The sequence below is a fragment of the Panthera leo genome, chromosome D1 (genome assembly GCF_018350215.1).
Source record: "Panthera leo isolate Ple1 chromosome D1, P.leo_Ple1_pat1.1, whole genome shotgun sequence".
NCBI lineage: Eukaryota > Metazoa > Chordata > Mammalia > Carnivora > Felidae > Panthera > Panthera leo.
Genome location: NC_056688.1, coordinates 9,022,743 through 9,043,599, shown reverse-complemented (window position 1 = coordinate 9,043,599; position 20,857 = coordinate 9,022,743). Strand labels below are relative to the sequence as shown.

At 42.3% G+C, this 20,857-nt stretch overlaps 1 protein-coding gene across 6 annotated transcripts in view; it reads left to right on the top strand.

Annotated features, from left to right (window-relative positions):
* Nucleotides 1-2,114: 2,114 nt before the first annotated feature.
* The window catches only part of ARHGAP20 (Rho GTPase activating protein 20), a 127,750-nt gene continuing 109,007 nt past the window's right edge, over nucleotides 2,115-20,857 (top strand). Inside the window, exon 1 of one of the 6 annotated variants that reach the window (XM_042904016.1) lies at nucleotides 2,115-2,376. In XM_042904016.1, coding sequence (XP_042759950.1) covers nucleotides 2,272-2,376 — 105 coding nt within the window. In that variant the 5' untranslated portion in view covers nucleotides 2,115-2,271. Of the gene's footprint in view, nucleotides 2,377-2,753; nucleotides 2,823-9,823; nucleotides 9,845-14,348; nucleotides 14,368-17,871; nucleotides 18,010-20,857 lie in introns of those variants that run through there. The other 5 variants (XM_042904018.1, XM_042904020.1, XM_042904021.1 and 2 more) reach the window with 5 other exon arrangements.

Here is a 20,857-nt window from a genome sequence, read left to right as displayed (position 1 = left end):
GTGATATTAATCTGAGCAAACACACTTTTCTTCACAAAGCGAGACCTCCCTCAAAACTCCTGAGTGGAATGGTATTTTTTATGCAAATCAAAATTCATGGAATTTGAAATAAAAGCACTTACAAATTCGGAACTGAAAGTGAGTTTTCCACATGTGCAGTATAAATAATACTTTGATTGGAGCATGAGATATTATCTCTGCCTAAAATAACCAACTCAGGCCTGGCCCTTCTGGATCTATCTCATATCCTTTCTGTGTCTCACTCATTCATTCAACTAACAAACATCTATTGTGCTGGACAGGGCTCTAGGCTCTTGAGATACAACAATAAACAACAAGATTTCTGACCCCTGGAAGACAAACATAAATCACATTAAACATAATAAATGAAATATTAAATGAAATGCATATTTCGTAAATATTTTATTTTCATAAATATAACTATTTCCTATTTAAGGAAATATTAGAAGGGGATAAGTATTATTGAAATTTAAAAAATGAAGCAGAGTAAGGAAAATTGGGATTGTCCATTCATGATAGGAAACACAACAGCATGATTTCAACAAGGAATGAAAGGACTGCAAAGCCCTCTGTGATATAAAATTCATGACAAACTCTATGGTGGGTGAAGTCGGCATTACACATGGGTCTAAGCAGGGAGCCACCCCTGAAAAACTGTGTCTGTGCACACATATATCCATATATATACTAGAATGATTTATGTACACATGTATTATATAAATCAAGACTTATAAAGCCTGTATAAGTCTGCTTTGAACAATGTGATGTGGACAAGCCTTAAAATGGGCTGGAACATTCTCTCCCTGTTACTTCCATAATAAACAATTCCGGAGTTTGGGGTTGTGTGTGTGTGTGTGTGTGTGTGTGTGTGTGTGTATGTGTGTGTGTTTTGGATAGCATCTCCTGCTTGGAACAGAGCCGGCCAGAGCCCCATTCTTCTACAACCTGTCCTGATAACAGCCCAACCCCACAGGAACCTCGATCTTTTTTTTTTTTAACCACAAAAACAAATAAACCCCCTTCAACCACATAGTATCATGCAGTGGTGTCCTTCATTACTAATCCGCCCTTTCTGTAGTCCTGACTCCAAGGGAAGAATGCCACCTACCGAATCATCCGCACCAGTCAGTTGGTCCTGCAAAGTGCAGCAACACTCAACTCGACCCGGGTCGGCTCCAAATCCCCTCCCTCTGATTATTCTTTGGCCTTAAAAAAATTTGCCACTATTTGGGCTGTCAGGAAGTTATGCTCTCGGCGCAGATATCTGATAAACACTTCCACATATTGTAGCCTTCTCAATGGCTAAGCCAAATTTCAGAGTGCTCTCTCTTGCCTGCATGTTCCTTAACTGCGCTTTCACGTTCGGAATGCCAGTGTCTCTGCAGCCGCAGACAGCGGAAACCGCCGGTGCAAATTGTGCAGGGTCTGCTGACCTGCGGCTGCAGAAGCCAACGAGGGCTACCCGAACAGGCTAACGTTCGGGATTGCTCCAGAGGTTAAGCGACACTGGGGGCTGCTCAGTGTGCGCGAACGCGGCACCCTGCGACGCGCAGCTCCATCCCGAGGCTTTGCGGGTGGAGTAGGGGTGGGGGTGGGGGTGCGGGTGGGGGCGACCCCTCTGCAGTCCGCCGAAAGCGAGGCGGGAGTCACCGCAACTCCTCCGTTCGGGCTGAGGTCGCCGCGACTGCGCCGCCGCACGCGCCGCCGCGTCGCGGTCCCCCGCGGGCGCAGCGCTGACAGGAATGGGGGTCGGGTGCGCGTGGGCCGGGCGGCGGGAGAGGCGCGTGTCCGTGCCCTAGAGGTCCCCGTTCGTGACACGGGCCGGTGAGCTCCCGCGGGCTGGCAAGGTCAGTCGGTCGCCTGTACCCCTAGCAGAGCCGTGTCTGCAGAGAAAGACGCCCGGCCCCGCGCGCCGCAGTCCGAGGCAGCCGCTGGGAGCGCCGCGGCCCGGGGACGGCGGCCGGGGGCGGGTCCCCGCGCGGGGCGCCCGGCGCGGAGGGGGCGGGCCCGAGGCGGGGCGGGCCGCGGCGCGGACTGGCGGTCGCCGCCGCAATCGCCTGCAGCCCGCGGTGGTGAGCGCAGCGGCGGTGCATGGCCCCGACGGGAGGCGCGCCGCCCGCACCCGGAGCCCGGCTCCCAGCCTGAGCGCCGCAGCCGCCTCGGGCCCGCGCGTCCTCGCTCTGGCCGCCGTCCCGAGGACATGACCGCGTAGCCTCCTCCTGGGCTGGGCTCTGCGGGAAAGTCTTCTTCATGGAAGCGATGTCCCCCCAGCAGGAGACTCTAGGGGGGCAGCCGGGGCGCTCCTCTTCTCTGACAGGAGTGTCTCGGATCGCGGGAGGCCCCGGCACCAAGAAGGTGAGGACGTTGAGCGGCGCCCCCCGCCCGCCGCCGCCGCCGCCGCCGCCGCCCCACTCCCCGCGCGCGCCCTCCGCGCCGCCACCGCCGCGCGCGAGCCGACCGCCTCGGGGATTTAACGCTCGAGGCTCGCGGCCCGCTGCGTGTGTCCCGGGACGTTCCCGCCTTCCCCGCCCTCACGGCGCCGCCGTCTCCCAAGTCACCCCGAGACCCCCCGGGCCCTCAGCGTCTAGAGTCGTAATCGCTCCCGGAGCGGCCCCGCAGTCTCCTTCCCCGCGTCCGTCCGCCGCGGGGTTGGCGGCCCGGCTGCTCTTTCAGTCGGGGCGCGCGGGCCGGCTTTGGGGCACCGCCTGTCCCCCGTCCACCGCCCCCCCCGAAACCCCCCCCGGCCGCTCACCGCCAGCAGACGGGTCAGCTTCGAGTCGTCAGGGCCCGCGCTGAGGAAGGTAGGAGGGCGGGCTGCGGCGCTCAGCCCCTCACCTGGACGCTGAGGCGCGGCCGCTGCGCGGGTTTTTGTGGGTGTTTTTGGAGGGGGGGGGGGTCGATTCCTGCGCCCCGCGCGGAGCTTCCGCCACGGCTCCGGGTCCGTGGAGTGGTTGGTGGTCAGACCCGCAGGTATGGTTGGGATGCTAACGGTCTGCAAAGCGGGGACACGGTGGTTTGGGTCGGCCTGGAACCGGACTGGGTGGGGCCGGAGGGCTGAGGGGAGGGTCGCGGGGGCCGGGCACAGGGGCCTTCGTCCTGCGGGTTCCCCGGGCCGCGGCGAGGCCGGAGTGGGGCCCGGGCGTGGGCGTGGAGTGGCGCGGGGGTGCCCCGCCAGAGCCGGGAGGGGACGCGGGCGACAACTTGTGGCGTTCCGCTCCCGCGCACCCGGCCGCTATGCTGCGTGCCGGTACCGACCCGGCCCGGCGTCTTGGAAAGGTCCCCGGAGCAAAGTGCACGTGGCCTCGAGCCCCCGGCCTCTGCTGCAAGGCTCTCCGGGGACTGGATTTAGGGGTGTGTGTCTGGCAGCAGCCCTCGCCCTCCTCTCCTCCCCCCTCCCAGGACCTCCTGGTATTTGGCCTTTTATTGCCCTGTGTCTCGGTGGTGCCCTCCCAGCTTCTGTGGAAACACACGGGGATTAGAGGAGATCGCCGAACTCTTCCCAGAGAAATGCCTGGAGGCACTGCATTTATATTAGAGCCTGGAGGGGCTGCTCAGGCCTTCCTTTGGTGCGGATCTCACAGCCTTTCCTGAGTCTGCCCAGCAGGGTCCTGGGTTGGCCGAAGGTCAGTTGAGGAGAGCTGAGGTGGTGCTCCGGAGTATCGAAGGGAATGGGAGCTGCCAAGGACGTTGACCGTGTCGCGGAGCCACCTAGGAGTGCCCATGAACTTGGTGATTTATGTATGGGCTGTAGAGCTGGCCAGCCTTTGATGTATTGAGGCTATGGTTTGTCCTTGTCGCTCTTCCCCTTGCGAGATGAGACACAGGGATAGCGTGTGTGTGTGTGTGTGTGTGTGTGTGTGTGTGTGTGAGAGAGAGAGAGAGAGAGAGAGAGAGAGAGAGGGAATTTACCAGGCTAGCGCCACATTCAGGAAGGTAAATGAATGTTCAAAGTAATTGACACAGATTTTAAAGCATTTTTTTTTTTTTATTCTTGCAAACTTAAGGAATTGGGAAAATTCGAAAATTTATATTCCTGGACAGTTGTCTTCCTTTTTTTACTAAGGGAAATTAAGCATACTGGCAAAGGGCTTTGGAGTAGCTTGATCATTTATCAAGTAGTACTTGTTGAAGAAATGAAAGGTTGCCTCCAGTCTTAAGCCATTGTCCTTAAGATGCTGTCCTTCATTATACATCATAATGGGTTGTCACATTACCAGCAGTTTTTTTTTTTCTTTTTCTTTATTAACTTAAACGAAATGGATTTTGCTAACCTGGTCATTCTACAGCTTTTTACTCCCTTTGGGGCAGAAATGAGGTTGAAGAACTGTTTTATTTTGCATTTAATATTTTTTTTCCAGAAAAGTGCATCTCTGCATATTTTAAATAGTAACAGGCATGCCTTGATTCCAGACCTCCATGTTAGCAATAGAAAGGAATAATAATAATAAACATTTCCAAAATGTAGCTCATAGAATCATTGCCATTTATACTGTTGTGGACTCCAGTCTTCATGTAACCCAAATATCCAACGGATTGATCTTTTTTATGTTTCATCTTGCCTTTTTGGTGTTTGGTAGTTTTAGTGAGTCACAAGACTTCTAAAAAAGTCTACTCTGCGGTTGTAGTGTTAATTTCCAAGGCTTGGATCAATGTTGTTTAAATTGACAGTTACAATCAACATTATAAAACATTAACTAGGAAAATGGTAGCAAGTTAGTAATGATAAGTACAGTTTTGTAGTACTTCTTTTTCTCTATTTCATACATGTGTATGTATTTTGGGTAGCAATGTAAAATGTGTTTTTTTCTAATTGGTCAGAATTTTTAAAGACAAGTTTATTGGCCAAATCACTGTGGGGAATCAGTTCACCTCGCTTTTCTTTCTAGTTCTATTGCTCTCTTAATGATCTTGAGGAAATCACTTAACTTGTTTCGTTGTCCTCATTTGCAAAATGGGAATCAAAAGGGTAATGGTGCAGAAACTGCTTTGAAAAGCATATAGATGGAAATTGTATCCATTATTCTATGAAAATAAGGTGATCTTGAATAAGAGCACAAACAAAACAATAGCATCTTGCAAGCTAGTCATCCTGAGAGACTTTTAATCCAGTGTACTGCATTGCCTAAAATATGGCTCACATTCCCAGAAATTAACTGTCAAGAAGGCAGTTTCATACAATGTGGTGAAATTTGGAGTGTGTTGACCTAGGTTCAAGTCTCTACTGTGTTGGTACTATCTTTCTGACCTAGGAAAATTACTTAAACTTAACCATCAGTTTCTTATTTGTAAAATGAAAATAACAATAGTTAGTACCTACCTTCTCAAGATTGTTGGGAATATTAAATGTCAAATTGAGTGAATATTGTCATATAATAAGCATTCAGTATTAGCCCTAATTGAAGTTTCTCCCAAATTTGTAGTATACTGTGTGACACTTGTTTAAGCCAAAATCTCGGATTCATTTTTGACTCCTCTCATTTCCTTACTCTACAGCAACCTTCAGAAAGGCCAGTCAACAATTACTTCAAAGCGTTATCTTTAATTTCTCCACCTCACATCTACTGCTGCCGCTGTCGTCCAGGCCAAACCACCACCATCTCTCCCTTCTACCTTTGCAGAAACTCCCTAACCTTGTCTAACATCTTTCTTGTTCTTCCCTGGCCCCATTTCCACTTAGCAGCGCCAGGACTTTAAAAACATAAATTGTATTGCTCACTTGTTTAAAGTTCTGTAGTGGCTTTCCATCATGTTTAGAATAAAATTCAGACTCCTTTTCTTAGCTTTCTCTATTTCTCCCACCTTATCTACCTTTTCTATCTTGTGTATTTGCAGCCACGTGGATCTTCTTTTTCACACATCAGACCTTCATATTCATTCCTCTTCATTACCTCTGCTTCTGCCACAGGTCTTTGCAATACTGACTTCCTCATGTTGTTCACGTGTTAGGTCCTAGAAGCCTGTTCTGACTGCCTAAGTGGAAGTTCCCTCTCAGTCATTCTGTGTACCTTCTGTTGTTGTTGTTCTGCTTTTTTTTTTTTTTTTTTTTTTTTTTTTTTAGTGTTTCTTTTTGAGAGGGTAGGGGCAGAGAGAGAGAGGGAGACAGAATCTGAAGCAGGCCCTGGGCTCTGCACAGAGCCTGACGTGAAGCATGAACTCATGGACCACGAAATCATGACCTGAGCTTAAGTCAGAAGCTTAACTGACTGAGCCACCCAGGCACCCCTCTACCTTCTGTTTTATTGTCATCTTAGCATTCATCCTTACCTCTTTGCTTACTTACTTCTTGTTATGTTACCTGATCCCTTCACGAGATTGTGAAAACCATGAGAATAAGGCTCTTACTTGTGTTGTTCAAGGCTGCCTCTCCATTGCTTAGGACAGTGCTACATATTAGGTACTCAATAAACGTTAGTTGGTTTATGTACGACCATGAACAGGACAGATATGGCCCCTGTGTTCAGAGTTTTTTATGTAGACCAGACTCAGCAAACCTTTTCTTAAGGGGCCAGATAGTAAATAATATAGGTTTGTAGACCGTAAGATATCTGTTACAGCCATCCACGTTGCTGTTATAGCAGATAAAGCTGCCATAGACAGTATGTAGTTGAGTGGGCATAACTGTGTTCCAATAAAGCTCTACTTAGAAAAACAAGTGGTTGGGTCCCTGGTGTATAGTTTGCTGACCCCTGGCTTAGATCATTGCTGTTGATTTTTTCATTGACCCCTGGCTTAGATCATTGCTGTTCAATTTTCTGTGCTGATGAAACTGCTCTTGATCTACGATGTCCAGTTTGATAGCCACCAGCTACATGTGACTGTTGAGCACTTGAAATGTGGCTAGTACAACTGAAGAACTAAAAAATTTTTAATGGCTTCATTGAGCTATAATTGACATACAATAAACCGTACGCATTTAAAGTATATAAATCCATAACCTTTGACATATGTGTATACTTGTGAAACCACCACCACAGTCAAGATAATGAACATATTTATCATCCCCTAACATCTGTGCCCCTTTCTAATTCCTTAGTTTCCTCCCCATTTCTAGGCAACCATTGGTCTGTTTTCTGTCAATACAGATTAATTTTCATTTTCAGTAATTGTATATAAATGAAATCATACTATGTATTTTTTTTTTTGGTGTGGCTTCTTTATTTCAATATAATTATTTGAAGATTCATCCATGTTTTTGCATATGTAAGCAGTTCAGTTCATTGCTGAGTAGTATTCCGTCATGTGGAGAAACCAGTTTGTTTATCCCTTTACCTGTTAATAGGTATTTGTGTTGTTTCCACATTTTGGCTATTACAAATAAAGTTGCCGTGAACATTCATGTACAAGTCTTTGTATGGACCTACGCTTTCATTTCCTTTGGGTAAACACTTAGAGGTTGAATGGCTGCATCATATTTTAGGTGTATGTTTAACTTTTTAAGAAACTGTCAGATTGTTTTCCAAAGTGGTTTTACATTCCCACCAACAGTGTATGAGTCTAATTTCTCCACATGTTTACCTACACTTAATTATCTTTTTGATTATAGTCATCTTAGAAGGTATAATGTAGTATTTCACTATGGTTCTGGTTTTCATTTCCCTAATGACCCATGTTGAGCATCTTTTTATGTGCTTACTTGTCATCCATGTGTTCTTGTTAGTGAAGTGTCTATTCAAATATTTTGCCTAACTTTAATTGGATTTTCAGTTTTCATATTATTGAGTTTTGAGAGTTATTTGTGTATTCTGGACTCAAGTTCTTTGTCAGATATGTGATTTATAAATGCTTTTTTCCTGTCCTGTGGCTGGTCATTTTATTCTTTTAACAGTGTCTTTCAAGGAACTGAGTTCTTAATTTTGATGAAATCCAAATTTGTCATTTTCTTTAATTTTACTTATTTATGATTTATTTGAATTTAAATTCAAGTTGCCACATGAGTCTAGTGGATAATATACTGGAAAGCACAGGTTGAGAGGAAGAGACAAAAACAACAATAATAACAAATTAATAAATGGTGATAACTGTTATTTAAAACAACAAATGCGATGCCAATTTAGACAAACATGGATGTGCAGGTAGGCCACTCTAGAATTAAGGTTTCAGGGAAAGCCTCTTTTAAGTGAGGCTTTACTCTTTTATGAGTGGAAACGAGATGCTGTAAAAAGATTTCAAAAAGTGGGAGCAATTATTTAAAGATCCTGAAGCAGGAAAGAGTCTGATGCATTTCAGGAGCCAGTCTGTAGATGCTGTATTAGAAGCTACTCTCTTTATTTTAATAGCCACATTTATTATTTTAACCTGAAGCAGAATTTCTTACCTGGTTTATCCACCTTTATTCACTAGTCAGATAATTTGATTACTTCTAGAAAGCAAGGATTTTCTGTCACTTAGGCTCTTCAGAAGATACACAATAGATTTGTATAGTAATTTTTAAAAATATGGTTCTAAAAGATAATAGAAATATATATATGTATATATATACTTATATATATATATAATGCTTCTGGATAATGAATTCTCGATAAAACTCTGTATAAATCTTCTGGGTAATGTATCTTTGAAGATATCTACATTTGGGATAGAGCAGTTTTTATGAAATGAAATGGAAGCACATATTAGAATAATTTTGGTTAGGGATCACTTGTGTCATACTCAAGCACCCTCTTGGGTTTCATGTGTTAATTGAAAACTTCTTAAATAAGATGGGTGTTGGGATACAGAAGACAGACTTACAGGCGCAGAAAGTCAGTCAAAGCAATAGGATTTTAAAATAGCTCCAACATTTTAAAATGTGGCAGCTGTTGTTGTACACTTCATTCTGTCTTTTCTTTCTGCATTCTCTGGGTCCAGATCTGTTTATAGCAGCTCATGGTAGAACACCCACGAGAGCCAACTTTGGCCACGTGTGTGTGTCTTATGCTGGGGTTTGAATGAAACATCTTGGTGAGTAAGCTTTAGTTTTACTCTGTAATACTGAGAAAATATTGTATTTGTGGTTAAACCAGGATCCTACTGAAGCCTTTTCCGGTGTTATTCACAAAGTGAATTTCATAAAATCAGGTACATGAAGTGGTTTCGGCTGAGAGGAGTCTGGAAGTATCAAGATCTGAATTAGATTAATTAAAAAAGGCCTCTGTTATCACTGGTGTGAACTCTGAACTTGTGAATGTACTTTGTTTCTTTGTCTGTAAAATGGTGGTGATAATCCATGTCTTGTATATCTCAAGGTTGTTTCTTATGGGCCAAAAGAAGAAAGTATTTTCTGCACTTTTGAAAAAACTGAAGAAGCCAATTAGTATCTTTTAGCAGGTGGAAGGAGGGGTAAAGCAATAAAAAGAGTTTTATTTCATTGAATTTAATACAAGAATATTTACATGCAAATGAGTGAATGCTGTCTTATTGGGCTCAGGCTGCCATAACAAAATGCCATAAATTGGGTAGTTTAAACATCAGACATTGATTTCTTACAGTTCTGGAGGCTCCGAATTCCCATGAACTCAGTGTCGGCCAATTTAGTTCCTGGTGAGAGTTTACTTTTGGCTTGTGATTGGCCATCTTCTTTCTGTGTCTTCATGGGAAGGGTTGGGGGAATCAGGGAAAGGAAGAGAGAGGAGGATGGAACTAGTTACTTCTGGTCTCTTCTTATAAGGGCACTAATTTCATCACAGGGGCCTCACTTTCATGACCTCCTTTAAACCTAATCACCTCCCCAAAACCCCACCTCCTAACACCATCACAATGGGAATTAGGGCTTCAACATCTGAATTTGAGGGAGACATGGACATTCAGTCCATAACACTGTCTTTCAAAGGGGTCACCCTTGAAGGTCATAAATGTCAAATAAGATGGAAACTTGAGCAGAAAGATAAGAATTTAATGTTTATAATGTATGGGATAGTAAAAATTTTAAAACCTCTTTATGTGAATGCCTAACTGTATATAATACACATCAATGATATGAGGTAAGAATTATTAACCTATTTCTGCAGAAGAAGGAGCTGAGCTCTGCCAAGGCTACATGTAGTAAGCAGCAAAGCTGAAATTGGAACCAGATTTTCCAACTCTATTTCTCTTCCTAACTAGATTATAGGTGCTGTTGTTGTTATTTATAATATTAGATATAAGAGAGAGTAGATCTGAATTCTATGTAACCAGCTGAGAAAAGCACATTTGAGAGGTTTTTATCCTGAGAGGTAATTTCATTCTTTGGGGAGCAGAGTCTGTCTCCAGTTTTTCCATCTACCATTGAATGTTATGTTCACTGCTGCCTTAGGTAAACGTTAGGTAAATGCATTAGTCAGGGTTCTCCAGAGAAACAGACCAATAAAAGTCCCATGATCTGCCATCTGTAAGCAAAAGATCCAGAAAAGTGTAGTTTAATTCACCACTGTCTTTTCCTGAGTCAAGAGGAGGTGAGATGTCCCAGCTTAACAGTGAGGCAGTAAAAAAGGGGCACATTTCTCCTTCCTCCACTCTTTGTTCCATGAAGGCCCTCCAGAGATTGAATGGTGCCCACTCAGTGTGGGGAAGGCAGTGTGCGTTATTGAATCCAATGAGATAAATGGTGATCTCATCCAGAAATAGTTCACAGGCATACCTAGACATGTTTAATCTGGGAATCTGTGGACAATCAAGTTGACTGATAAAGTAAATCATCACAATAAATATGAACCAATAGTGACAATCAATGCTACAGTCATTGGTCTGATTACGTTGGAAATGTGTAATTTTTATGCCTTGGTAGCTGTCATTTTCAGAAGTTTTATTTAAGGCACTTGTTGTACTTCCGGAGTTCCTCAGCCAGGCCTATTTGCCACACTGATCTATCAGTCTTGCTCACTGTTGGAAAGCTTGGCATATTCCCCAAACTTCTAGAACTGCAGTTCCAAGTTATGTGTGGGTGCAATGAATTCTGTGCCTCAGATGATTCCACTATGGACAGTAACATGTTTGGGAAACCCAGTTGAAACTCTCTCAATTCAGAAAACATTTTATATCCTGAATCGTTTTTTAAATGTTTATTTAACTTTGAGAGAGAGGGAGCACATGTTAGTAGGGAAGGGGCATAGTGAGAGGAGAGAGAGAGCATGTGTATGAGTAAGGGAGAGAGAGAATCCCAACCAGGCTCCACGCTATCAGCACAGAGCCCGATGCCGGGCGCCATCCCACAGACTGTGGGATCATGATCAAATCCAATGGGTCAAAATCAAGAGTGAGACTCTGAGCCTACTGAGCCACCCAGGAGCCCCTTATGTCCTGAATCTTGAGTATAGGAAGACATTCCATATGCTTCCTGGTTATTCCATTTCATACGCTTCCTATAACTATGCTTCTATAGTTGTTTTTATTTAAAATGTGAGCACAATATTGCAATTTGACATGGCAAAAGAAAAATTATTTTTTTTCTGAATCTAACATTCGTAGTTAGGACAGAATAAATTATGTTTTTATGGAATAAAATTTAGGACAATCTTATTTTTACACATTGATATAAAAAGTAATTACCAATTTAAAGTAAAATAGTCAATCTGGAGAGTTGCAACTTAATGGACTTGAGTATTGACAAGTCACAGATACCTAAATAGTGCAGTTGTTGCTTTCAGTAGTGAAGTGAAGATTGTTGTGAAGCAGTTTCTCACTGTCCGTTTTGTCCCGGGTGTGGTTTGGTGGAATGTGTGTGGACAGAAGGTGGAACATGTTCCGTGGACCAGGAGAGGTGAGACGGCTGATGGCGCCTGCAGAAAATGGGACTTGAGTAACCGAGGTGTCTGAATTCCTTCATAGTTCTTATCTTGCCTCCAGGACTTGGTGGCTGTGCTTCGCAAAGTAAAGATATCTTCTGCCTTAAAGGACCACGTAACAACATAACAAAAATATGTGATTATACAGCTTGCCTTCCTGGAAGTTATCCGTAGCTGAAAATGTACTAGATTTCAATTTAAATTGCCACTAACGTGTTATAAACTGCAGTGTCACAAAAATAAGTGGGTATATAGCATCAGGGTTATGTATGTGCATGTATACACACACTCGTGTACATAGTGCTTTGAAGAAATGTATGTGCATCACATTACTGTGATCTGTTGCAGTTTCATGACTCATACCTCTCATGTCTCCAGAGCATTTAGCAAAAACCTCTGCTACAGGGTGAATGTTTGTGCCCTTTCTCCAAATTCATGTTGAAGGCTAACCCCCAGGATTAGACGCCAGGGCCTTTGGGAGATAATTAGGTTAGATGAGGTCACGAGGGCAGAACCCTCATGATGGGATTAGTGCCCTACTGAGACCAGAGAGCTTGCTCTCTCTGTGTGTTTCTCTGTCTCCCCATATGAGGTGACAGCTAGAAGACAGCCTTCTACAAATGAGAGAGAGAGGGTCTTCACCAAGAACTGAATCTGCTGGTACCTTGACCTTGGACTTCCCAGCTTCCAAAACTATGAGAAATCGGTGTCTGTTGTTCAGTCCACCAGGTCTATGTTATTTTGTTATAGTATCCTGAACATCCTGCCTCTAAGATAAACTTTTGTTGAGAGGAACGTCTGCTCTCCCGCTCTTCCTGTTGGTATCTCAAGTGTTCTAGATCACAGGGACTCTGCAGATGCCGGTGTGTGCAGAAAGCCTGCGGGGTGAATGCTCAGTTCGGTAGTAGCAACTGCAGCGGTTTTTCTGAAGCAACCTTGGATGGGGGTGGGGTTCAGCCTTTGTTTACTTATGAAGACTTGGCTACAGCGTGGGAGCTGGAAAGGGAGCAGAGGAAGCTGCCCCCTGTCAGCCACCAATAATGGGGCTTGCAGGCAACACGGCCCAGTTTATTTTATAATTTTGTTTCAGTCTGATTTTCCTTATCTAGGACAAGTTTAGATTAGAAACATCCGACCAGCAGCAGAAATAGGCCTGTCAGCGCTGTATGTCAGCGCTGTGCTGGGCAGCCTTGACCTAATTTTGACGGACAGCTGTCACATGGCACAACTGAAAGGTAACACCTATTTCTGGATGTTTGGTCACTTGTGTAGGGACTCTGAAAATGGAACATATGTGTGCCCACTTCAGCTCACATTTCAGAGATCTGGAAAACCCAGCTGCTCTGTGGCCTTTTGCCTTCCTTGTTTACCTGGGTCCTAATTTACACCTAGGAGAGTGTCTGTATTTTCTCTTCCACCCCTGCATTCGTCTTCTTGAACCTCAGCTTTGGCAATAGTCATTACCTGGTTATTCTCTGTCTGAATCTAGATAGACCTGGGCCTGTTTCCTATTCTCATTTTATACATTCTTGGTTTTTTTGTTTTGTTTTGTTTTTACTATGATGGTTTTTGGACTTGATTACTATACTCTTCCCCTGTGCATGAGAAAAGTCAGAGGAGGCTGTAATGGTAGAGCCAACCATTAGAGCTGTGTGAGATACCCTCAGCCCCTTAGCCTTTGGGCAGGTAGATGGGTACCAGGGCATCCGCAGAACCTCTTTGTTTACCACAGTGTGCCATGGATGTGTAAATAATATCACATTGTATGGGCCATGATGTGTATGATGTATGGAAAAGATGTAGTGAAGCCCTGCCTTGTAAGGGGTTATGAGGGAGAGGGCATTGGTGTTTGACCCTGTCTACTCCGGGATGCTCCCGAAAAGGAATGCGTCGGACCAGAGGTTGAAACTGGTGACTTTGCCACAAAAGAATGTCCAGCCAACTTCAGGGCCCTCACTGATACTCCAGAAGCCCTATGGGTCCGGTGGAGGCAGAGGAACAAAGAATAACGTGTAAGGGGAGTCCTACCGTCCTCATATTTATGTATGTAGAGTACGTATGCACTCTAAAGCACTCCTCTATATGTTACAGTGTCACATCACAGTGCTTTCCAATCAGAGGTCTCGCACATAGAATCTTATTCTGTTCTTTGTGGTAGGTGGGACAGTTATGTCATCTTACAGAGAAGACTCAGAGGTTAAGTGCTAGAAACAGGGTGCAGAATTTACGTCCAGTGCCTCCTAACTCAGAGCCCATTCTTCTACATTACATAGATTCTCATGTTTATTGTTTTATTTCAAAGTGGTTGTCTCCTAGAAAGAAGAAATATAGCCAAAAGTAAAAACATTACTTAATCTCTGAAAAGAGCTTCTGTTCTTGTACAACAGTCTACCGTGATGACATTTGTTTTAATCAAATGCTCACATTGGTTCTGGGTAGGATGATTATGAGTAAATAGAAGGTCATTCACATCAGAGACCAAACTGCCAGTAGCGAGAAGCTTCAGCTCACCCAGCAGTCAAAACATGGTTGTAATACTAGGACCTAGAAGCAAGGCAGAAGGTTAAAATTAATGTTCTTGTTTCCTTGCAGAGCCAGTGTCTTTGAGGTACGTCTCCACAAATTAAAAGCTGCCTGTGTGTTGGGAAGACCAGAAAGAAACTGTTTATTGCTTGCAAAATTGTACAGACCATTCACAAAAGGATTAGCTTTGTCAAATTCGAATAAGCTAATTTGTAAACTTGATTTTTTTTTCTAGCCTTGAAACTTAAATTCTTTAAAAGCTTTCCTCAAAGCCCTTGTTTTGATGCTATGGTCATTTTAAATGTTTGAAAGCGACTTCACATTTGACTTAAATTCAGTGGAAATGCTTGGATTTTTTCGTTATAAAAGTGACTGTCACAGAAGAAAGTATGAAAACTTGCAGTTTATCTGACTTAAATCTTTCATCCTGCTCCTTTCTTTTGAAAGGCATTCTTTTCCTGTAATCTCTGTGAGAACTAAGGATGACCAGATTCGGAGTGATTTAGAGGTCCAAAACTCATACGGTATCTCTTGGTTGATATGAAGTTAAACTTCAAGTGAGGGACTACATGCAGGTTTTTATGTAAACAGTGTTTTCTGAGTTGTTGAAAATAAAAGAACAGAACTTTTTTTCTTCAGTTACCTGTTTACAATTTCATTTTCCTACATAGACATGCTTGTATTACCACCTTGAACTCTCATGCAGGCAGTGTTAAGTCGCTGACTTCAGATACTGCTACTGAAATTTTACTGCATGAAAATAGTGAGTAAGGCTAGGGCACCATGGAGGGGAGGGGAGAGGAGGGGGGGAGGGCCAGTGGCAAACCCCAGTAGACAGGTGGGCATACTCCTCAGATCTCTGAGGAATTCAAATGGAGAGCCACTCAAACAGTTAGTACAAAATGCAAACAATTTTCATTTTCTTATATGCTACTACGGATGATTCTTATACAAATAAAGAAAATTATGGCTCTTGGTTGTGAACCAGTTTGCTGGGATGGAACCCAGTGTTTTAGTAGTTTGGTATTTAGCTCTTTTTTTTTTCTTTTTCATAGTTTTATTGAGCTATAATTCACATACCATACAGTTCACTCATTTAAAGTATATGATTCAGTGGCTTTTAGTCTATTGCAAAAATTGTGAATCCATTGTTACAGTCAGTTTCAGGACATTTTCATTACCCCAAAAAGGAACACCACGCCCCTTCATCATCACATCCCAGTCACCTCATGTCCCCAAACTCTGGGCAACCACTAATCTACTTTAAGTATGTAGATTTGTTTATTCTGGATTTTTCATATAAATAGGGTCATACGATACGTGGTCCTTTGGGACCTGACTTTTAATTAGCATAATGTTTTTAGGATTCATTCATGTTGTTACACATGTCAGTACATCTTTTATTGCCAAGTAATATTCCATTATATGGATATACCACATCGTGTTTATTCATTCATCAGTTGATGGACACTGGGGTTGTTTCCACTTTTTAACCGTTATAAATGATGCTGCTGTGAAGATTCACGTGCACGTTTTGTGTGGATTTGTTTTCATTTTTCTTGAGTATGTACCTGGAGGAATAGCAGGATCATATGGTAACTCTGTGTTTAGCCATTTGCAGAACCTCTGAACTATTTTCCAAAGTGACGGCACCATTTTACATTCCCACCAGCATTTTATGAGAGTTCAATTTATCCACATCTTCAGTAGCACTTCTTATGTCTTTTATTACAGCCATCCTAATGAGTATAAAATGATAGTTCATAGTTTTGATTTGCATTTTCCTGATGGCTTATGATGTTGAGCATCTTCTCATATACTTATAGGCCATTTGTGTATCTTCTTTGGAGAACTGCCCATTCATATTGTTTGCCCATTTTAAAATTGGAGTATTTATCTTTATTGAATTGTGGCAATTCAGTAACAATTCTTTATATACAAATCCTTTGTCAAATTTTCTTCCATTCTGTGGGTTTTCTTTTCACTTCCTTAACAGTGACCTTTGAAGCACAGAAATTTTTAATCTTGACAGTGTCCAAGTTATCTGTTCTTTTTCTTTTGGTGTTTGTGCTTTCGGTGTCATATCTAAGAAACCACTGCCCAATCCATAGTCACAAATATTTCTGCCCATGTGTCCTTCTAAAATTTTTTACAATTTCAGCTCTTTTAGATCTTTGATCCATTTTGAGTTAATTTTATATATGGTATGAGGTAAGATCCAACTTAATTCTTTTGCATGTGCATAGCCAGGTGTCTTTGTACCTTTTGTTGGCAGGTAAATAACTTTAATCAGCAGATGTTTACCATGTAGCTCAAAGAGGTACGTCAACAACACTATGTCAAAAGATGTAGTTTGTGTTGTATAAGGATGGCTCATAACTATACAGCTCACAGCAAATGCTTACATTTGCTTGATGATAGCATTCCAGCAGAGCCCCTTAAAGGTTTATTTGTTTTTCTGCGAGTGTGTATTTAGGGATAGCGATATAGGTATGGAGAATAGTAGGTTTTAAAATTCATATAAAGCTTTCATTTATTGAGTGCATACTTTGTGCCAGGCTTTGTAATAGGCTTGGGGAATGCAGAGATAGACCTACCACAGAGCAGAATTTCAGTAAATAATTGTTGAAGGACAGGAAAAAGTTGGGAAGAGGTTATAATCCCTACCCTCTAGAAAGTGGCAGAGAGATAAATAGTATAACACGAGATGCCATAACTGAGGTGCAATATGTGAAGCAAGATAGGAACACAGAGAATTGAACACACAGTGAATCCAACTGAGATGGAAAGCAACTTGTAGATTAGCTGTTAATGTTGTGCATTATTGAAATACCAAAAAAATGAATTGCAGGCATTTGGTTCTTATTTTCAATTATGATCTCTATTTCACTTTTGGCAGAATGGATTTTTCCCTTTTTTACTAAATATAACTGCAGAGGAGACAGCTTAGGAAACCAAAGATCTAATTACTTTCTTGTGTTCGTGTTATATTTCCCTAATTGCTGTTAGTAAAAAGAGCCATTTTTAAAATTTAATTGCATTTCTTCCCTTTTACAATTTCTCACAAGGTCCTCTTTATCTTTCCCAATTAGAGGTGGAGGGGTAAATAAATGCTACTTCATGTTTGTTTGTTTTTTAGCTCATACAAAATTCTTGTTTAGTTTTTTGGGCTCTTGAATACTAGGTAAATGGTACACTATCAAGAAAATCATTCCCAAAAGATTAATGCAGTTTATTTTTTAACCTAATATGTATTTTATATTTTAAAAAGATTACCTTTTTATTTTTATTTGTTTATTTTTTAATGTTTATTTATTTTTGAGACAGAGAAAGAGCATGAATGGAGGAGGGTCAGAGAGAGGGAGACATAGAATCTGAAGCAGGCTCCAGGCTCCGAGCTGTCGGCACAAAGCCTGATGCGGGGCCTGAACTCACAGGCTGTGAGATCATGACCTGAGCCAAAGTCGGATGCTTAACCGACTGAGCCACCCAGGCGCCCCAAAAGATTACCTTTTTACAATACTCACTTTCAGAATGACATCCAGTATTTATGAGGTCATCATAATGATAGGAACATCAAGCACGTGGGCATTCTGAAAAATCATGCTGTAAATTGTGATTTTTAAGCTAACAACAAAAAGCACTGTCTTAAACCTACCCTGTTTTCTGTGAGGCAAAGAATCATAGTTTTTCCTGTCATTGAACAACTGAAATTTGTTGATGTTGGGTAAGTATAGCCTCAACCTGTCCTGACAAGTTTGCACTGTAATCTATTTGTAAAGGAGTCAGTAGTCTCATTCTATTTCCATGCATTGTCTTTCACGCAGTTGTTACAAACAAAAAGAAAATCCAAGTCTTTATTGCCTGAGAACAGAGTCTCTGATAGATAAGTGAATTTGTTTTGAAGTCACCATTGGCCCTTTGTTTTGCTACACTTTTGAGCCAAAGAAAGAGATCTGTGTATTTTTAACTAATTGATACCTAAATCTATCTATTAAGCTCATATTGGCCATTCTTAAGATTTTTAATTACTTACAATAGGAATGAATCCTGTGAATCTTAAATTGGCAAATGTGATGTTTATTTCCATGCATATCGAAGGTAAATCTTTGGTGGACACTTAACATGAGAATGTCAAAAATAGAAGGGACCTAAGAACCTATGTAGTCCAGATTTTCTGATTTTCTGGATTGGGAAATGAAATGCCCAGAGGAGTGACTGAATTGCCTTGGATGTTGCATTTCTCAATAGCGGTAGAGTGAGTCTCACTACAAACAATTGGATCTCAAAAATAATATTTTTCCCGTGGTTTGATCACACTCTGTGCATGTGAATCCACTAGATGAGGTGGACACACTCTGCATTGGACTCCTCATACATCTGACAATTTTATGACTAAGAAAACACAGTATAATTAGTGTGTGTATGAATGGTCCTCTACATTAAGTCTCCATGAAAAACTCCTATTTTAAAAGCACGGAAGAAAATTTGTCACCCTTCTTTGACTATTCGTTCTCATGTTTAGCAGCCATCACTCTCAGGAAGATTTCCTTATGTCAGAAGGTTTTAAATTTGGGGTCCATGAATCCCCAAGGAATCCATTTTATGTGGGTTGCTGAACCCCTTGAAAAATTGTGTGCAGAACTTAATTCACAGCTTTCGTAAATTCCTCAAAGAACCACTACCCAAGACCAAACTGGATTTCTTTTTGCTTTATCTTCCTTGGATGATGCTTTCTATCCTCTGTATTATGACTGCATTAATTTGGAGATTATTACTGTTTACAAATGAATTTCAGGTCATTTTAGCCTTTCTCACAGATTCTTCTTCCCCCCACATTTTAAATCATATTTATGGCTATCTTTTGAATCCTTTCTAAATTCTTTGTAAACCTGAAAGGCAAGGAGCTCAGAATGAGAAATCGTTTATTAATGAAGATTTTGTTAGGAGCTTGGATCTGGGGACAGTGGTGTCAGAGGGTTAGGGGCCTCAGAAGTAAGTCTGCTGAGATAAATACAGGAATGTGGTTCCCACTGAGGTAGACTAGGCAGACCCTAAGGTCAAAACGGAGGATAAGGAGGAGCACAGGTAAAACTTAAAGGATTGGGCACATTTCAAAGTTCGAAGCATGGTAAATAGATACTGAATAAAGGGAGTCAGGAAGATTGGGAGTATGAATCTAGCCCAGACCTAAAGGTGAAACAGAATCCTGTGGAAAATCTGCATGTGAACAGATTGCTACCTTTCTTAGTAAAATCAACCAGTCTTTTACTATTGAGACTCTTCACATCAGGACAGGCCACTGGACCTTGTGGCACAAATACTTGTCTCCCAGATTTTCCTTCTTCCTGCCACCTCTGCGGTCACACTGGCCTCGGAATGGTGGATTCAGGAGAGTTAGGTTCCCAAGAGATGTGAGTAATGGAAACAGTGGGATGGGGCTTACAGCTTAAGATAGAAAGTAGGTTATCAGAATCACAGACTTTTCTGGGAACCTAATGAAAATCGTGGGCTTTCTCTCCAGAAGGAAGGCACTATATACATACTGTGTAAAAAAGAAAATTAAACAGTTTAACCCTCCCTGAAACCCATTCATGGTTAGTAACTTCTGATTGAGGAGAATGGTATTCTATATTTCTTACCCATTTGTTTCCTGTCCTTTACCTTTATTCATGGTTTATTATTTCAGTTGCTATCTGAGCCATATTAAGGAGGATTCGGCATAGAGTTTCCACATGTGAACCAAAAGATTAATGGGGGGGGGGGGGATCGGCAACACTGAGGCATGACACTCGTGACAACAGTAACTGGGGAGAGATCCTGGGACATGGTGAATTTGGGGGATAAGAATTGTATCCCCTTCTCACTGGATTATTCTTCCTGTGTTCCTAGGCTAGGATCTAGGTTTTATTTTACTAGCTAAGAAGTAGTTCCTTTATGAATAATGTAATGAGGTACTGCCACTGAGCCAGTTACATTTTCTATGGTTCCTATTGGAGCATACCCAGTTCCCAGGATGGCTGGCCTGGGTCCTCCAGCAGTCGGTGAGCCCTCTGGCCAGGACGGGGCGGGGAACAGAAGAGTGTCCACAGCCTGTGCCTTGCTTATGGCTCGTTATGACTCTGTTGGTGATTTTACTCATCCGTATCTGGCAGCACGCCCTCTGACTCTATCTAGACTTGTTAAATATAAAAGACTGAATTTAGAGGGTACTTATCTGAATAATCCCAGTTGAATAAATCCCCATTTACCGTAAATTTTAGGTCCTTGAAACAGAGTACTTGAATTATCCAGTTAATCCTATGTTTATATACCACTTAGAAAAGAAAAAAGTGTTCTTTTGGTTTTTTTTTTTAAGTTCCAGCAAAAAAAAATCTGTGTGGAAGAAGGGATTCCCAGATGTGTAAATATTTAAATTTAAAGGTCTATGAGATGTGTAAGAATCTAGTCTCTTTTGCTTTAATTTTTTTTTTTCCTCCCTTTACTTGACCTTTTCAAATCCTGATTCCCCTTGAAGCCCAGTTTGGGGCCTACCCTGCCTATGAAATAGAGATAGTGGAACCTCCCTACTCAGA